The sequence below is a fragment of the Lissotriton helveticus genome, chromosome 5_1, assembly GCF_964261635.1.
Source record: "Lissotriton helveticus chromosome 5_1, aLisHel1.1, whole genome shotgun sequence".
NCBI lineage: Eukaryota > Metazoa > Chordata > Amphibia > Caudata > Salamandridae > Lissotriton > Lissotriton helveticus.
Genome location: NC_136065.1, coordinates 1,681,548,751 through 1,681,569,281, shown reverse-complemented (window position 1 = coordinate 1,681,569,281; position 20,531 = coordinate 1,681,548,751). Strand labels below are relative to the sequence as shown.

General features: G+C 46.3%; 1 protein-coding gene across 1 annotated transcript in view; it reads right to left on the bottom strand.

Moving 5' to 3' along the window:
• The window catches only part of CMTM5 (CKLF like MARVEL transmembrane domain containing 5), a 108,124-nt gene extending 95,998 nt beyond the window's left edge, over positions 1 to 12,126 (bottom strand). Inside the window, exon 1 of the mRNA XM_078641351.1 lies at positions 11,920 to 12,126. Coding sequence (XP_078497477.1) covers positions 11,920 to 12,030 — 111 coding nt within the window. The 5' untranslated portion in view covers positions 12,031 to 12,126. The remainder of the gene's footprint in view (positions 1 to 11,919) is intronic.
• Between the last annotated feature and the right edge of the window lie 8,405 nt (positions 12,127 to 20,531).

Below are 20,531 nucleotides of genomic sequence, written 5' to 3'. Positions count from 1 at the left end.
GTTTCGTCTAGGAGTAGAAGGGTTCATAATGTGTAAGAGGATCGAGGATTGGACAGCTGGTGGTACCTCAACCAATCCCAGTGTGTCACACAAAAATTCGAAGTGTTGATAGGTTATGGAGTCACTGTCTGAGTCGTCTTCCAGGCTCCAACAATTCGATGCATGCTGCCCAGAAATGGAGAAAGTTTGGTGCATGGAATAAATGTCCCTGAGCTTTTTGAGTCTCAACTCAGGAAAATACTTGCATGCCTTCTTAACGAGACTCTTTACCTCCAGCAGAGTTCCGTACTTTTTTATGCAGTGCCACTCGGAATGCTCTTATATGCTTTTTCAGTTCGATTTTTGGTCAATATGGCGGATTCAAACCCCGCTCATTTAATTCAGATCACTTTCACGTTTTGACATGCAGCGTATAGTCAGAAGCTTTAGCAGACTATCCAGCGCATTCATGTGCCCATACAATTTACAGAAATGCCTGTACGTCCTTGTCACCGCAGAGCTGTTGACATTTTCATTAAGATGCAACTCTTAACGCGCTCTCGTGCCTCTTTACAGAGAAGTGTCATTTGCCTACATTTTTTATTTTGTGAAATGCCTATTATACTGACTCTGCCTTAACTGATCAAGCCTTTCTGAACCTCAGGCATGTTGTGTCATTTTTCAGTGTTCACAGGCAAATCAATTTTAGGGACACAGTATTACTGAATAGCTGCACTTCTCAGTCATAACTTTGAAAAATATTTTAAACAATATTAATAAACTGAGTTTGATCTCATCAAAAAACATTTTATCCCTCCTATTTCTGTAAATGTTAATGACTAGATTGGTTTGACTGGTTGTTTATGCTAACAACCCTTTATGCGGCAAGGTTTACTAAATTATGCGGCAAAAAAGGAAAATTTGCAATATAAAAAGTACAATCAGTGGTCAGCTCAGGCGCTTTGTTACAAATTTAGCAACCACTCTCGTACACACATATGCAGTGGCGGCTGGCACAGGTAAGAGTGGTAGGGCGGGGTGAGGGTGGAAGTCGACAGACAGGTTAGTTAAAAATTAAATAAATAAAAACACTTACCTTGCGCTCACTGCATCGTCGCAAGGTAAGAGGTTTAATTTATTTAATTTGAAATAACCCGCCGCTGTCAACTTCCCCACTACCCCGCCCCTTTTACCTGTACTAGCCGCCACTGCACATATGACCATAATGTTTCATGACAAGTACTTCTCAAAACAGTGCTATAACGTGCCTATTAGTGTCAACACTTCCATGTTAAAGACCAGTAGATGTTCCCGCACCCAGTATACTGTGCTTCATGGCTAAATGCTTATGAGGTCCCAGAGGCGAGACCGATTGTATTGCAAATGCTTGTTTTCATTTATTTTCACCCTACTAAAAAATAGAATACCTTAACGTACTTAAACAGGGTCGGCATCTTTTCAAACTTTCATCATCCCGCCTCCCCCTCCGAATTAGCTTAATCTTCCTTTATTTTAATGAGGTCACCTTAAATAGAGGAATGCACCCTTATTCCTACTGCTACAACAATAACGGGAGAGGGAAGGTCATAGGGAAATTTTTAAAGACCAGCCCAGGTTCACATCCCCAAATAGTGTATATGATCAAACGAAAAAAAAGAGAACCGGGGGTCTGAAAGCCAAACTTGTGGCGGGTTCATCAAAACTTCACAGAGGTAAGTCAGTACCCGAGTTACAAAAGAAACCCAAGGAAAAAGGAAGAACTCATACAAGGAAGAGAACACATGAGTGATAAGTGGGAAGATCCAAGCTAATGTACCTGGATTGCCATCAACTTAACCTTGTGATCAGTATTATCATTTGGTCATCCAGTTAGTGCAATGGTATGCCTCTTGATCATAGAGACATACTACCATTATCGTAATAGCAGACTGGATCTTACCCACAGCCACTTCTCAGACACCAAATGACCAATTAAATGGTTGATTACAAAAAGAGAAAGTGCAGTGCAAAACACAAAAGATATGTGGTGAATTAAAAATAGAGTGATGTGACCAAAAATAATACACATTTTATTGGGACATAGGCACATCCCCTAGTTAAAAACAGAACAGTGCAACAGGCAGTATAAACAAATAACTGCCAAAAAGGGCCAACATGTTTCAGCCTCACGGGCAAATGCTCCCTCGGCTTTCGTCAGGGCCTCTGCTCTCAAAAATTGCTACTGCATATAATCATGTGTAAGTGTATAACTAAATAAGCAATCGAAAAGGTTGGAATGGATACAACCTGTTGTTTACTAATCCTCCACATCAGTGAATGCAGATGGCATCTGTAACAAATTAAATAAAACAATTAAAAGATATCATACATGTTCTCTTCCTGATGTGGTTCCTACGATTAAGTGTAAAGTGCTTATTAGATTAAAATGCTCACCCAGCTTGACCGGGGACTGGACCTCACCTCACCTGGACCGTGCTCAGGATATAGAGGCCCCGCTCTGTGGAGAAAGAAGGCGGACGGAGGGGAACATATAGAGCTGCTCATATACAATCCACGTAATTGCTCGATCCCATGTTAAACCTCCAATCATTAGCTCTTCCACCCCAAGCAGGAACAAATTAAAGATAACCGGTTGGTACAACATCAAGATCCCGATTACCACAGCACAACTCAGCAGTAAATGTTAAAAGTCAACTTATATTTAGTATTCCACATACCAAACCATAGTCCTCTATAACCATGGAGTAAAATATACAGACTGCATGTAATGGTAATACCCTAGATCTCAGTTCTAGGACATGTTTACTGAAGGCTCCCAGGTCAAGATATTGTTTATAACTGCAAAGGCTGGGTAGCCACAATGTAACATGTAATAGAGGGTTAGTTCTAATGTGCCCAAATCTAAACACCATATTTATCCCAAAACAGCCACTGGATGACAAGAATGTCCGTGTCATGTGTAGTTGAGGGTTGAAACCAATAAACTTAATACAGGATATCCTTAATTAATGCAAAACCAAGTAACTGAATATTCGTTCAGCTCATCTTTCTCTATCAATCTCCTAGATACTCTTAGCTGTACGTAGTATCTAAAGATAATACATACTATGAGCCCCCCTGCCTACCTGTCCGTCGTTGCCTCGAAACTTTCCTGAGTCTTGGGGGAGGCAACAAACGGCGGCAGATACTCGTTTAAAAAACAATAATGGGACTATTTTCTTACCGCGCCCATTAAGTAGATCGTCTATTCCTTACTGTAAGCTCCTGGAACGCAGTCTTTATAAGCCGCCAGGGATACTCTGAAAAAAGAATGGCACACGGGGACTCATCTGTTAAACAAGACCCCATCAAACAATGCCTCCTACGATGTATTCCTCCGCCAAAACGCGGAAGTATCAGGACTACAAACTGATGTCATCTGTGTGACGTTTGTAGTTTCCTCGGGTGATATGTCGGTCATCGGTCTCTGCGGTGCCCCCGGACCTATCGCTTTGAACAATAAGCGCTACATACACCCTGCGAAGAACTATGGCTATGTTCTCACCTTGGGCAACTCTCGGCGCCGACATATCAAACCTAACGTGCACTCGTTGACCAAGGACTACAAACTGTCCTCATAACGATGACGTTTGTAGTTCTCTTAAAAAAAACTTTATTCAATGTACAAACCAGTATCTATTCTGCAGTATGTTAGAACCTGGGGTAGCCTGGCCTAGGGCAAGACATATACTTCAGAGGCACAGTGTTAAGGTTGCAGACCACCCAAGAGTAAAACCATGCAATAGCACACAAAAACAACACTACACCAAAGAATAGGAAAATAAGTACTGCTTTATAAAAATAATATTCTCTTTGTTTTCAAGATATACAGCTTAGAACATTTCAGGCGACTTTAGAATCAGCAAAAATACTTTTCGAACTGTTAAGCAAATTGTTATTTAAACTACAAGATTCATCACATTTGTCAGGAAATCAATAAAGGCACTTTCAAAGTATCAAATTACCACACTAAACAGTATTAGCAGTACATCTCATTAGCTCTGTGGTGCATTTATCGTACATTGCTTACTCAAATGCATCCCTCATTACAACATTACTTTAACCATTGGCAAGATCAGCCCTTATTTTAGCTCAGGTAACCAGTGTCCTTTAAATGAACAACTTTACAATTCTCCTCCTTATCTTTTCAAAGATGACATTGGTAAATAGCACTTAATTCAGCTTCCCATAAAAACTGGCCAGGGATTCCTCATGGACGCTGTACTCAAGGTGGCCAGAATCTCAATTTATGGCACCAGTTAATGGAGTAGAAGTCACTCCCCCACGTGTCTACCTCCTTACTTGATACTGGAAGCTGGGATCGTCCTGCTTCAGGCTCACAAGGGGAACAGCAAACGAAGGGGGTCAGGGAATTACCACTGAAGAGGCCCTCAGAGCTCAGAAGGCTCCACAATGCTCAATCCCCCGCTCGGGCCGGCTCCTCAGTGGGGCTCTCGAGCGGAGGCCAACCGGGGCAAATTGCTCGAGGCTTCACCAGCCCCTCTCGGGCCTCTCACCACTCCCTCCCTGCTCGGGCCAGAACCGCAGTGTGGCGCTCGAGCAGGAGGGAAATAGCAGATCACTCGGCGCTCCCTGGAGACCTGTGGCGCCTCTCCTCAGCGTCGGTCTTCAAGAACGCTTCCTCCGCGGGCATGCGCAGTAGCGCTAGGCTGGCGCCGCCTCAGTCTGCGCTCGTTCGTAGAGCAGACACTTCACTCCTGGGCCTGCCTACTCCTCTGCCCCTCCTTCCGGGGAAATACAGCCACAACCAGGCATGCGCGAAGGCGCCAACTAGAAGTGTCTCACCGGGCTTTCCTTAGACAACCGGTTGTCACTCGGCCATACACGGAAGCGCGGAAAGCGCCCCCGGGGTCCCGCTCACGAGAGGAAGCCTCGCAAGGTTCCTCAGCCTCAGTGGATCCCGGGGTGGGCTAGACTAATGCGCGAATGGTGCCCCAGGGGTCCCAGTCACAATCCGGCGCCGATCTCTCCTGGCCACAGCTCACAGCAGATGAGAGGTAACTCTCGACGGGGGTAATTGGGTGAAGGGACAGTCACTAAAACCAGGGCAGGATGGTTTTGAGGGATGAATAAAAGGGTGGGGGCCACCAGAATTAACCCTCCACAGTTATAGGGAATCAGCAGAGTTCCTTCCACTGGGCAGAGGACTGTGCTCCGCAGCACCACAGTCTCCTTCTCCTGTTCACACCCCACTATGTTGAAGCTAGGGGTCAGTCAGGCGCCCAGGGTCTCCCTTAACCAGCTACAGCGGGGACAAGACAAGGATCCCAAAGGAGGAGTAGAGAAGTGGATTAGCTAGGCTGCTTCCCAGTCCAGGAGATCAACCCTCACACTAGCCTCTTCCCCACCTTCCAAGATAGCCTATCCTCCAGCTGACTCTCACAGGTAGACAGAAAAATTATTAAGGGTATGAGGGGCAAAAAGGGGACAAAATAAAGAATAATGAGGAGGGACTGCGCAAAAAATCCAGACAGGTCTAACAATGGTCCTTCTTACAATATGGATCCCCTTTGTTCTTGTATTATGTAAATGCACAATGGCTCGTCTATTCCTCACCATTGCCCAGCTTCGTAAAGTGTTGTGTCTTAGGAGTATACATTATGCCATGGATCATTTAGCACAATCAAATATACTTTAAATGAAAACCTTATTAAACTTAATGTGTGTAAATACAGGATGGCGCTTGCTTGTTTCCCTCTGACCCGGTACATGGAACGTTGTGTCCTGAGAGTTTATCTCAGTTCACAGATCGTATTAGCATCCACCCATGTACTTTATACATAGTAGAACATGTAATGCTCAGTATTTATTAAAAGGCTAGAGCCACTCATGTGGAGAAACCCTTAGTATATTTTATAACTATATCACTACCCAGGTCCGGTGGGACTCGTTTATATATTTATATCCCTACCCAAATGCGGTGGGACTAATAGTCTGTACAGAATAATATCATGGGTAGTGAAAGAGATAAACATTCACTGTGATGTGGACTCCTGTGTGGCAAGGCCAATAATACAGTAACCCTTCCAAGAAAGTGCCCGCCCTTGCTCTGTAGTCAAGCCCGCCTTCACAATAGCAACGGAGGTCAGTTACAGATGATAAACTTTCTCATTATACTGCACACCTCGCCCAGTAGATCTCAAACTTATAAGTTGGACCAAGGTATGTCATTGTTTAACCCCAGTGTATCTGTACGGAGTTTGAATATCCATATCTGCTCTTTCGCGAACAGATACTTAGTTACATTACTGATTTGTGATGGTATCAACGGTTTTTCAAGTACAGTCCACTGAAACTCTTCTTCTCCATGATGTTTATCAACAAAGTGTTTCGTTAACCTTGTCAGAGTCTTCTTACATCGGAACAAACTCTTGTGTTCGAGCATCCGAATACGCACTTTTCGTGTAGTCATTCCGACATATCTAGTCAAACAGGGGCAAGTCAAAAGGTAAATCAAATTCTCACTATTGCAGTTGGTAAAATGGACTTGCTCCCAAGGGCGATCAGTGCCTATGTCTACCGTCATGGAGTGTCTGGTCTGGGAACAGACCGAACAGCCTCCACACGGATGATGTCCCACCACAGCTGGCAAATTCCACAGTGTCCCAACCATTCTTTTGGGTACATCCTTCGGGCGTGTGAGCACCAGCCGGTCACGTATACTGTTCGCCCTTTTGAAAGCAAAAATGGGTAGAGCAATCTTATCATTGGTGTGATTCAAAATGCGCCAGTGCCGGCGAACTATCTTTTGGGGTGAATGTATGACATTGTTCTGCATTCTGTCCATCAACTGTTGTTTTTGCATTTGTCACCCCGAGTGGTATGGGTATGCTAAGATGTGAGTCCCATGCTCTCCACACCACTGGAGTCAAACTATCCTGGCTGAAGACGGCTGATAGCCAGAAACCGGTCCTAGGATGCTTGATTCCGGTCCAGGAAAGACATGGCTTGGCAGTTCGGGCTGGACTGTTCCCATGAGGCACGGGGTCAAGGCTGATTTGCATATGGCCATGTCTGAACTGGGGTGGTGTGGAGTGCAAAAAAACGATGGATTTTGGCCCAGATCTCTGTACTGGGGTGAATGTATGACATTGTTCTGCATTCTGTCCATCAACTGTTGTTTTTGCGTTAAACAATGACATACTTTGGTCCAACTTATAAGTTTGAGATTTACTGAGCGAGGTGTGCAGTATAATGAGAAAGTTTATCATCTGTAACTGACCTCCGTTGCTATTGGGAAGGCGGGCTTGACTACAGAGTAAGGGCGGGCACTTTCTTGGAAGGGTTACTGTATTATTGGCCTTGCCACACAGGAGTCCACATCACAGTGAATGTTTATCTCTTTCACTACCCATGATATTATTCTGTACAGACTATTAGTCATACCGCATTTGGGTAGGGATATAAATATATAAACAAGTCCCACCGGACCTGGGTAGTGACATAGATATAAAATATACTAAGGGTTTCTCCACATGAGTGGCTCTAGCCTTTTAATAAATACTGAGCATTACATGTTCTACTACGTATAAAGTACATGGGTGGATGCTGATACGATCTGTGAACTGAAATAAACTCTCAGGACACACCATTCCATATACCGGGTCAGAGGGAAACAAGCAAGCGCCATCCTGTATTTACACACATTAAGTTTAATAAGGTTTTCATTTAAAATATATTTGATTGTGCTAAATGATCCATGGCATGAGGTATACTCCTAAGACACAACACTTTACGAAGCTGGGCTATGGTGAGGAATAGACGGTCCCTTGTGCATTTACATAATACAAGAACATAGGGGATCCATATTGTAAGAAGGACTATACTGCAGAATAGATACTGGTTTGTCCATTGAATGAAGTTTTTTTGAAGAGAACTACAAACGTCATTGTTATGACGACAGTTTGTAGTCCTTGGTCAACGAGTGCGCGTTAGGTTTGATATGCCGGCGCCGAGAGTTGCCTAAGGTGAGAACATAGCCAAAGTTCTTCGCAGGGTGTATGTAGCGCTTATTGTTCAAAGCGATAGGTCCGGGAGCACCGCAGAGATCGATGACCGACATATCACCCGAGGGAACTACAAACGTCACACAGATGACATCAGTTTGTAGTCCTGATACTTCCGCGTTTTGGCGGTGGAATACATCGTAGGAGGCATAGTTTGATGGGGTCTTGTTTAACAGATGAGTCCCCGTGTGCCATTCTTTTTTCAGAGTATCCCTGGCGGCTTATAAAGACTGCCTTCCAGAAGCTTACAGTAAGGAATAGACGATCTACCTAATGGGCGCGGTAAGAAAATAGTCCCATTCTTGTTTTTTAAACGAGTGTCTGCCGCCGTTTGTTGCCTCCCCCAAGACTCAGGAATGTCTCGAGGCAACAACGGACAGGCAGGCAGGGGGGCTCATAGTATGTATTATCTTTAGATACTACGTGCAGCTAAGAGTATCTAGGAGATTGATGGAGAAAGATGAGCTGAACGAATATTCAGTTACTTGGTTTTGCATTAATTAAGGATATCCTGTATTACGTTTATTGGTTTCAACCCTCAACTACACATGACATGGATATTCTTGTCATCCAGTGGCTGTTTTTGGATAAATATAGTGTTTAGATTTGGGCACATTAAAACTAACCCTCTATTACATGTTACATCGCGGCTACCCAGCCTTTGCAAGTATAAACAATATCTTGACCTGGGAGCCTTCAGTAAACATGTCCTAGAACTGAGATCTAGGGTTGTACCATTACATGCTGAATGTATATATTACTGCATGGTTATAGAGGACTATGGTTTGGTATGTGAAATACTGCATATAAGTTCGCTTTTAACATTTAGTGCTGAGTTGTGCTGTGGTAATCCGGATCTTGATGTTGTACCAACCGGTTATCTTTAATTTGTTCCTGCTTGGGGAGGAAGAGCTAATGATTGGAGGTTTAACATGGGATCGAGCAACTAAGTGGATTGTATATGAGCAGCTCTATATGTTCCCCTCCATCTGCTTTCTTTCTCCACAGAACGGGCCTCTATATCCTGAGCACGGTCCAGGTGAGGTGAGGTCCAGTCCCCGGTCAAACTGGGTGAGCATTTTAATCTAATAAGCACTTTACACTTAATCGTAGGAACCACATCAGGAAGAGAACATGTATGATATCTACTAATTGTTTTATTTAATTTGTTACAGATGCCATCTGCATTCAATGTTGCGGAGGATTAGTAAACAACAGGTTGTATTTATTCCAACCTTTTCGATTGCTTATTTAGCTATACACTTACACACGATTATATGCAGTAGCAATTTATGAGAGCAGAGGCCCTGACGAAAGCCGAGGGAGCATTTGCTCGCGAGGCTGAAACATGTTGGCCCTCTTTGGCAGTCATTTGTTTATACTGCCCGTTGCTCTGTTCTGTTTTTAACTAGGGGATGTGCCTATGTCCCAATTAAATGTGTAATCTTTTTGGTCACATCACTCTATTTTAAATTCACCACATATCTTTTGTGTTTTGTACTGCACTTTCTCTTTCTGTAATCAACCATCCATTTAATTGGTCATTTGGTGTCTGAGAAGTGGCTGTGGGTAAGATCCAGTCTACTATTACGATAATGGTAGTATGTCTCTATGATCAAGAGGCATACCATTGCACTAACTGGATGACCAAATGATAATACTGATCACAAGGTTAAGTTGATGGCAATCCAGATACATTAGCTTGGATCTTCCCACTTATCACTCATGTGTTCTCGTCCTTGTATGAGTTCTTCCTTTTTCCTTGGGATTCTTTTGTAACTTGGGTACCGACTTACCTCTGTGAAGTTTTGATGGACCCGCCACAAGTTTGGCTTTCAGACCCCCGGTTCCCTTATTCCTACTCACATGGCTATTCACAGCTATTGAACATGTCCACCATTCATATTCCATGCCTCCCTTCCATGTATTTGACGTTTTCTTTTGAAACTGGTACCTATTATAGATTTCTTTCTGGGTGAGCCGGTAATGCTGGTTAGCAGTAACGTTCCTCGAGCTTCAATGCATATGACCCACATATTGAAAATATACCGCAATTCAGTGGCCTAAACTGAGCCTGTCTCTTTATTAGGTGCCTTCAAGCGCCTTCAACATGTCAGAGTTGAGCTTTGGCAAAGGCTCCCGACAACAACTAATGATCTAAAATACTGATTCAACCAAACACGTGACTTTGGGAGGAAGGGGGACAGCCAACACCGAGACCCATTTTTTGTATGTGAAAAATGCTGCTTTATTAAAAACAGGTGCATATCACAATGTCCAACCTAGGCCATTGCCTTACAAACTAAAACCTCACTATACATCAATAAAATGCTCCTCCATTTTTCCCATACCCACCCCTACGATCCCCACATAAAATCCCCCACCCTGCCGATAACATAACATTCCATAACAATCTTATTCCACAGGAATGCAGTTCCAAACTCCTGTCATCTAATAAAGCCTACAACCCTATCTGTCTTTCTGCAACTGTGACTACCTAACCTCTATTCTAAACGTATCCTACCTGCCTAACCTTTCCCTGGCCCTGCCCCCAAAACTTCCCAAAATGTAACTCCAAACTTCTGCCAATCTGGCCAACTTTTCAGCAACCTCACAGCACCTGTTTTAAGTGACAGCAAACCCAAACACCGCAGCACCTGTTCCCAACAAAACCGCAAACTCTAAAAATATGTACTGCCCGAAACCGCGCCCAGAAAAAACCCTAACTTAAGGGTGGACGGGAGGGACAAAATTCTAGTTATAGCTACCCTCCCAGCCACCAGGTCATCAAACCTAAAATGGTGGCTGGGAGAGAGAGGGCAACCGCCTTATAGCCTTTGGGCTATAACATCACTTGGGCTACTTTTGGTCTATACCCTCGGAGCCCAACTAATTACCAAAAAAATGGCCGCTGCCGGCCACCCCGCCCCCTTCCAAACTGCAAGGCTTGGCTGCCCCCCAAACCCCTCTTTGTGTCGAAGAACAATTTAGCACGTCAGCGTATCAGCGGATATTGGACCTGGGCGCATTTTTATGTCCACACACAACTTTCAAAACAGTTCAGATATTCTCATAAATTTCAGACAAAAGCTCCCTTTCGCCGGCGCGTGCCGCTCGTTGTGTAGTGCGCGTGCAGTTCTTTGTGCACTGCACGTGCCGCCCTACGAGGTACTTGGATGATTTCCAGCTCGTAAAACGGCGCCATCTAGTGGAGATTCTTAAAAAAGCGAGGTGTTCCTTATAGCAGGGACGAAGTTCTATCAAGGGATTGATTTTAGTCCACATAACTATTCTTGTCTGTATTGAATGTACACAAAATCTCATAAATAAAATAATAATAAAAAAAGGAGAATGGCAATGCCATATAAGGAGTACTCAACAAACATGTAAATGTTCCAATGGGCGAGATGCTCCTATGAATGATTGGCGGAGAGGGTTCCTGCAGAAGAATGAATGTGGGGAGGATGCTCCCACAGGAGAATGTTTTATATGGTGGATTTTATCATAGGACAACGTTCATTTAGGATAAGTTGTCTTACTAGAGTTGTAGGGATAGAAGGAATGTTTTAGAACTTTGTTGTATAGGGTATGATGTTCTTACAGTAGGGTGCTTTACGGGGAATGTTAGGAGAAGTGTTTACAGGAAGTTTTTTCACGCAGGAAAAATAGAGGGTTGTGGAGCGGGCGGTGTCATGTGACGGGTATGTTGGTTAGTATACGGCATTTTTGGAGGAGAGAAGCAGCGAAACGTGAACTTCTCTGACTGCAATATCGGAAAACTTCCCCTAAAAGTGCGCGCTTGCATACACGGAGGAGGGTTATTGGCGTGATACTGGAGTGAATATGGGTGGGGTGGCTTTTGTGGCGTCTTTACCAGCTCTGCCGCCAGCATCGTCCCCTTCCGACTCTTCAGGAAGTCCTGGGCCAGGCTGAACCCCCCGGGAGGGCCCTGGGCGTCAGCCGCTTCACCCCGCCCCGCGTACATCTCCCCAGCAGGAATCCGGGCTCGGGCTGGGGGTCTGCGAAACGGGTGGTCCGCAGGACACGGGTCTGGCAGACGAGAGAACTGGAATGTCCCAGGACAGACGGCGCAGTCAGGGAAGAGATGCAGAGAGTTCACAGGAAGAGGAACTAGGGGAGGGGGTGGGAGCGGGGAAAGGAAGGCGGGGAGGAAGAGAGAGGGGAGAAAGAGCAGAGGAGGGAAGAGGTGTAGAAGAAAGGCGTCCAGAGTAAAATGGGGTAAGGGACAAGTAGTGCGGGAATGGGGAGAGGGGCGAGTGAGTGGGTGTAGGAGCGTAGAAAGAATGAGAACAGAAGGAGATATTACTGGGGCGCGTGAAATGCCATGGAGATGTAGCGAAAGTAATGAATTGGGAAGTCATACAGAGGGTGCAATGGGGTGAAAGTAAAAGAAAGCTGAGAACGAATGAGTAGGAGAACTGGAAGTCTCCATGAATAAATGAGAGGCAGAGAGAAAGTGGGGCAGAAAATCAGGGTAAGGATGGGACAGGCAGGAGATAGCTAAGTCTGAGGTAAGAGAGGAGGAGAGAAACAAATGGTCCACGCCGACTTGATGTGTTATTTTAAAGCTCTTGTTCACCCCTTGGGGTTTCTTGGTGCTTAAATAATAGGTGTTCATTGAATCATAACTCAATGTTCCTCTTTTTATCGACCTCAGAAGGATGAAAGGCCCAGCGATCCGACCAAGATCTGAATCTGTGACCATGGGATAAAAACAAATTGCTGAGTTGGAACATTAGTCCCCTGAGCCATCAAAGGTCGGGAAAGATATACTTGTATCACAGGATAAATGATGAGCCGACGCCGAGACTCGAGCCTGGTTCCCCACTTACAAAGTCGGCAGCTCTGGCCGTAACGCCACATCCTCTCCCACCATATCACACAGACCACATACTCATAGCAGCGACAGACCGAAAACGAGCACCACTGAAACTATGATTGCACTGACGTCATTAAGGCGATGCAGTTGATACTAGAGACTGCCCCCTCCCCCCCCCAACTCCTGTCACCGCACCACGCACGAGACACCGACCTCATTTCTCGGAGCCATAAGACCACCAAACGTAAAGCTAAGATTCCTGAGACCACCAGCCTGTACGAGATCACATACTAATGACTTATCACTTAGAGACGGAAGTGACGTCACCATAGACACTCGAGCGAGAACACCGAGGCCTTGTGAATGAGAGATGCCCCCGCTCCCGCCATCGAAGTTGTCCACTAAACAGGGTCCAGTGTCAGAGGGATGATATTTGGGGTTATTGTGGCTGCTGGCGGGGGAGGGGCGTGGTGGGCCCCTGGTATCACTCTGGACCTGCTGAACCTTGTATGCTTGACGAAGGGGAGTGGAGCCAGCGACAGAGGGGGAATTGTCCCGGAGCCTGGCACGGCAGTGCTCTCATACCCAGGGAACAAGGCGGCATTATTCAGCGGGACTGCCTGGGGAGACAATCCCACAATTCACAGCCAGGACCCCAGAGAACCGCGTGGGAGGGCGCGCCGCGCAGCCACATGTGCAATAACAAGAAAATACTGGAGCAACATGTGAGCGGTGGGGGAGGGCCGTGGGCAGCGGCGGAGGAGCGCGGACTCGGGGGAGCTGTAGGAACAGCGGAGGAGCCGGCTGTGCGGGGATGGCTGGCAAGGGGTAGCATAGTCTCATCCGAAACACTTACTCCATTTGGCCTGGCCTCACCCCAGGGACGCCGGGACATCTGCTGTGCATCTGCTCCGTGTTAAGAACCGGCCTCTCTGCAGAGGCCTCACTGTCCAGGCCTCACGCCGCCGGGCTCCTCTCAGGGGCGCACACCGTGCCCCTCCCGTGAGCAGCACTCACCTGAGAGTGCGGGGAGGCCGAGGGATGCCCTGAGACACCTCTTCACCTCAGAGCTCTTGTAATAATGTTCATAACCGTGGACCCTGGCTGCAGCCCTGCATGCAGGGGGGCGGAGTCTTGGGGACTGTTGGCAGCAGTGCAGGCCCGTCGGTTTACCCTGCAGTGTAACACGAGTTCTCTCAGGCCTGTTTAGGGCCAGTATATCTGCCCCTACAGCTCACATCACATCACTTCACCACATCTTCATCATGTGCCTTCCTCCCACGGCTCCCTGCTCCATATCTGCCATCTCACATCCCAACGCATCAAACACAAACTCACATGGCACCAACGCGCAGTCAACACAAGCTTCAGCCACACCCCACGTGTCACTTTTCATAGCAATCACAGCGAGCTCCCAATACACCCCTAACTAAATAATGCCCTGTTTGCAGTCAGGCACATCTGACCCTATCCCCCCTACGAGCCTCCATGCTGTCCTAATGACAGACCCAATTATTTACAACAAGGGGTGGTGAGGGACAGAGTCTCTGAATTAAGCAGAATACTCTCACCCAGTCAAGAGATCGGGGCTAGATCCAACACCGTTTTTTAGCTCATTGCACCATCCCAGTTTCAGAACCTGGCTGTATGCAAATTAGTCTGTTCCTGTCCAAGTGCATGATGGGAACAGGGCAAACCAAACTACAAAAGCCAATTCTTACACTGGGAAGGAAACAAGCTTCCGGGACCGGTTTCTGGCATTACAGCCGTCTTCGGCCCGGCTTGCTTGAATCCTGATGGTGCAATGAGCAAGGGACTCATGTCTGAGTATACCCTTCCACGCTTAGGGTGGACAAAATTATTTACAACAAGGGGTGGTGAGGGACAGAGTCTCTGAATTAAGCAGAATACTCTCACCCAGTCAAGAGATCAGGGCTAGATCCAACACCGTTTTTTAGCTCATTGCACCATCCCAGTTTCAGAACCTGGCTGTATGCAAATTAGTCTGTTCCTGTCCCAGTGCATGATGGGAACAGGGCAAACCAAACTACAAAAGCCAATTCTTACACTGGGAAGGAAACAAGCTTCCGGGGACCGGTTTCTGGCATTACAGCCACGCTTAGGGTGGACAAAATTATTTACAACAAGGGGTGGTGAGGGACAGAGTCTCTGAATTAAGCAGAATACTCTCACCCAGTCAAGAGATCAGGGCTAGATCCAACACCGTTTTTTAGCTCATTGCACCATCCCAGTTTCAGAACCTGGCTGTATGCAAATTAGTCTGTTCCTGTCCCAGTGCATGATGGGAACAGGGCAAACCAAACTACAAAAGCCAATTCTTACACTGGGAAGGAAACAAGCTTCCGGGGACCGGTTTCTGGCATTACAGCCGTCTTTGGCCCGGCTTGCTTGAATCCTGATGGTGCAATGAGCAAGGGACTCATGTCTGAGTATACCCTTCCACGCTTAGGGTGGACAAAATTATTTACAACAAGGGGTGGTGAGGGACAGAGTCTCTGAATTAAGCAGAATACTCTCACCCAGTCAAGAGATCAGGGCAAGATCCAACACCGTTTTTTAGCTCATTGCACCATCCCAGTTTCAGAACCTGGCTGTATGCAAATTAGTCTGTTCCTGTCCCAGTGCATGATGGGAACAGGGCAAACCAAACTACAAAAGCCAATTCTTACACTGGGAAGGAAACAAGCTTCCGGGGACCGGTTTCTGGCATTACAGCCGTCTTCGGCCCGGCTTGCTTGAATCCTGATGGTGCAATGAGCAAGGGACAGACCCGGCTGAACCCGTCCAGCTGCCACACCCTGGATGTCTGGGTGTCACCATCTGAACCTCATATCATCGCCCAACAAAGAGGATGGGTCACCCAGGGCTCTGCACCCTACAGCAACAACAAATACCCTCAACACTTGTCAGCCAGCTCTTAAGCTGCCTATTTCAATTATTTATAAGTCAAAAAGACCATCACATTCCACCCCATCTATTCCTCCCAGTAGCAACCTGGTATTCAACCCTGTGACATTCAATCTTTCGCAACACCATGCACGAGCTTCAAAAACAACATCTACCATGGAGACTTCCTTATCCAAGGCGATGCCTCAACTAGAACCACTAAGGAGGCCTTCCCCAGTGTCCAACCAGTGCTGACATTGCTTGGGTCATCATGTCACCTACCCCCCAACCCCAAGCGGAAATCTGCACCTCATATACACCGCTCTGCCTGATGTCACCTGTCAGCCACCCTAACACGTGCAATGGACCGATATCAGCACACTTGCCTTTGAGCTGCACCACACCTGCTGAAAATGATCAGTGAATCTTTCAGAAATGTGTCAGTGTCGGCCCTTCATGTCAGCCAGACTGACAGCCTCATCTGACCCCAACACAAATGTTGTGTCCCTATAGATTGGCTTCAACCACAATCTCCACTCAAGTCACAATTCATGAAAACTGAACCCTTCATGCCATGGCACAGATTAAAGCTCACTGGCAATAAACACAGCGTCAGCTAACTAGGAAAGATGAAGGACATATGTACAAAAAGAGCAAAACACACAAGATGATGGACGGAATGTTGCACAATGGCAAAACATTCACCCCCAGTCACAAATCTGGGTTTAATCCATCGTTATTTTGCTCACCAAGCCACCCCAGTTCAGACATGGCCATAAGCAAATCAGTCTTGACCCTGTGCCTCATGGGAACAGTCCAGCCCGAACTGCCATATGTACAAGAAGACCTGGAGACATTGAAGTCTCAGCGCCTCCCACAACTGGTTCATTTCAGAGGCCAAGGCCACCTACCCCACAACCATCCCCAGTGAAGCCTCCAACAAAAGTCTTCATTGTCTAAGTGGAAGAACCTGGAAAGTCCATCTGCATTGGCATGGGCAGTCCCTGGTCGGTGTTCCACTTCAAAGTCCATACCCTGTAGGGAGATGGACCATCTCAGTAGTTTGGGATTTTCCCCTTTCCTCTGCATTAGCCATCTGAGAGGTCTGTGGTCAGTTTGAACCAGGAAGTTAGTCCCAAACAGGTAAGGCCTCAACTCTTTCAGGGACCAAACCACAGCAAATGCCTCCCTCTCAATGGCACTCCAACGCTGCTCTCTGGGGAGTAGCCTCCTGCTTATGTAAGCAACAGGTTGGTATTGGCCTTCCTCATTGATCTGGGAGAGGACTGCTCCTATCCCCAGCTTTGAGGCATCAGTCTGCACTATGAACTGCTTGGAGTAGTCTGGTGCTTTTAGAATGGGTGCTGAGCACATTGCTTCTTTCAGGGTGTCAAAACCTTTTGGCAGCTAACAGTCTAGTTCAGTTTCTTGGGCATTTTATTGGAGGTGAGCTCTGTGGGGGGAGTCACAATAGACCCATATACCTTCGCAAATTTTCTGTAATATCCAGTCAAGCCAAGGAATGCCCTGACTTGAGTCTGGGTGGTTGGAGCTGTCCAGTCCAAGATGCTCTGGATCTTGGCCTGTAAGGGTTGGACCTGGCCTCCACCAACAAGGTGGCCCAAGTACACCCCAGTGCCCTGCCCTATCTGGCATTTGGATGCCTTGATAGTCAGTCCTGCAGATTGCAGGGCTTGCAGAACCTTCCCAAGGTGGATCAGGTGATCCTGCCAGGTGGAGCTAAAGACAGCAATATCATCAAGATAGGCTGCACTGAAGGATTCCAACCCAGTCAGGACTTGGTTCACCAACCTCTGGAAGGTGGCAGGGGCATTCTTTAACCCAAAAGGCATCACAGCAAATTGATAGTGCCCATCAGGGGTGGAGAATGCTATTTTCTCTTTAGCTCCTGGGGCCATGCCAATTTGCCAGTACCCTGCAGTCAAGTCAAAGGTGCTTAGAAATTTGGCTGCCCCTAGTTTGTCTATCAACTCATCTGCTCTTGGAATGGGGTGAGCATCTGTCTTGGTGACAGAGTTGAGCCCTCTATAGTCCACACAGAACCTCATCTCTCTCTTTCCACCCTGTTGATGAGGTTTGGGGACTAGAACCACTGGGCTGGCCCAGGGGCTCTCCGAGGGTTCAATCACCCCTAGCTCCAGCATCTTGCTGACTTCAGCTTCAATGCTTTCCTTGACTTGGTCTGATTGTCAATAGATTTTGTTTTTGACAGGGTTGCTGTCACCAGTGTCCACATCATGGGTACACCAGCTGGTCAGACCAGGGGTTAAGGAAAAGATGCTAGCAAACTGCTGCAAGACTTGCTTGCAGTCAGCCTGCTGTTGGGGAGTGAGGGTGTCTGAAAAGACTACTCCATCCACTGACCCATCTTTTGTGCTGGTAGAGAGGAGATCAGGGAGAGGTTCACTCTCCTTCCTGTTCCTCATCAGTCACCATCAGCACGGTGAGGTCAGCCCTGTCATTGTAGAACTTGAGGCGGTTCACATGGATAACCCTTTTGGGTGTCCTGCTGGTGCCCAGGTCCACTAAGTAAGTGACATCACTCTTTTTTCCCAGGATAGGATAAGGGCCACTCCATCTGTCTTGGAGAGCCCTTGGTGCCACTGGCTCCAAAACCCACACCTGTTGCCCAGGTTGAAATTCAACCATGGCAGCTTTTTGGTCATACCAGTGGTTCTGCAGCTCCTGGCTGGCTTCAAGATTTTTGGATGCCTTATCCATGTACTCAGCCATTCTGGACCTTAGGCCAAGCCAAGTTCAAGTTCAAAAAAAGTTTATTTCGGTCAGAATGACCTAAAAAAGTACAGCACACAATATACATTTACATAGCAAAGGGAAATAAAGTACACACAGAAACATTTACATAACAAAAAAAATAAAAATGCGCTTGCTGACAGTCTATAAAAAAAAAAGGAAAAATAAAACCCGGTACTAGATACAAGCGTGATTTCATATTTAGCAATACATGAGATTTTGGGGATACGGGTAGGCAAAACTTTACAGGAGATTTGTTGAAAGTGCGCAGTGCAATAAATAAATAAATTAGCTAAAAAAGAAGGCAAGTAAAAACAGAGATTATTGAATTAAAAACTTTACGGCTATGAAAAGCAATTCTGCTGGTAATGAAGCTTCAGGGAAGAACTGTCAGTAGTTCATTCTAGAAGTCAGGAAAACCCTTCTAGTGCACCGCATTGAGAACAGGAAACCTGCAACCGAATACACTATTGGGATGCTCGAGTCAGTTTTCAGTATCCTAAAGACTTCGAGACACTGTTGCCCAGGTTCCTGCATATCTGAACCAACTAACGCTTCCTTGCTCTCTTGTAGCCTGGGCAGTTAAAGAAGAAGTGGAGCTCAGATTCTTCGAGGTGCTCACAGGACGGACAATCGTTCATGTGTTGGTCTCTCCAATTAGATGTAAAATAGCGGAGTGGAAGCACCCCATATCTATATTGTAAATAAAGCTTGCTTGCTGTTGGTGGATTTATGAGATCAATTGCCGGCTCGAAACAGGGTATATCTTAAATTTCCAGAAACCCAGAGGAAAGTTTCCCAATTCCAGTAAGGGTATGCAGTTGAGTCAGTCTATACTCTTTGTAGTGAGCCTTCAGTTGTTCCTTAGATATTAACGGGCAGGCTGACTCGGGGCAAGACCAACAATACCCTAGACCCATATTGGTTAATAAAGATTTGATGTATACGAGCCAAGGGATCTTTACAGCGCCACATGCCCTAAAAACTTCTGCTAGTTCCTGCCTATATGATGTAAGTTTGGGTGTTGCCCACAGGCGGCGCCAGTACATTATAGGTTTGGCGCCTGCTACTTCAGCTATTGAGGTTATGCCTGTGTCAAGGCGCAACGGGACCAGCAGGGTACTGCATGGCAGTCTAAATAGTTGTCTTAAATATTGGTTTTCCACCTTCATTAGCTTCTTCATGTTTAGGTGGCCCGAGCTCTGCACCATATAATGCCCCTCCTCTCGCCTGCGCCCTATAGATTTCGATTGCTGGACTTATGGTTCTTTTGCTGGAGTTGTTGAAAACCCTCAAAATGCCCCCTGAAGATTGTGCTAATTTTAGCAAGGACTTGGTAATGTGAGGCCCCCAATCCATAGATTCGGAAATTGTGATGCCTAAATAAACAAAGGACGACACTCTCTCAAGGGGTTTGCCATTAAGGGACAGGTTGGGGCGTGTACTTTTTTGGACAGTTAAATGCCATAAATTTTGTTTTCTGTAGGTTTATTTCTAAACCCCTATCACTACAGAACCGTTCAAATTTATCCAAAACCCTTTGTATTCCCATAGGGGATTTGGCAACCAAGAGGGTGTCATCGCAAATATCATTGCCAAAATTCTACGGGAGGCTAACTTAGGTGCATCGAGATCTTTTTCTGCTGTCAGGGAGTCAATCACACCATTGATATAAAGGCAAAATAAGGTTGGCGCGAGCACGCACCCCTGTCGTACACCGCGGTTAATAGGTATGGGTGCTGTGAGGTTGCCTTCCTTGCCATAACTTAATTGTGCATACTTGCTATCATGTCACCGTTTAAAAAGACATATTAAATATCCAGGGACCCCCAGCTCTCCCAATACTGACCATAATTTCTCCCTGGGCACTAAGTCGAATGCAGATCGCAAGTCTACAAAGATCAAGAAGAGGCTGCCCCCCTGCATGCTTACGGTCTTCCAGTACAACAGTTGCAGTCTTAGTA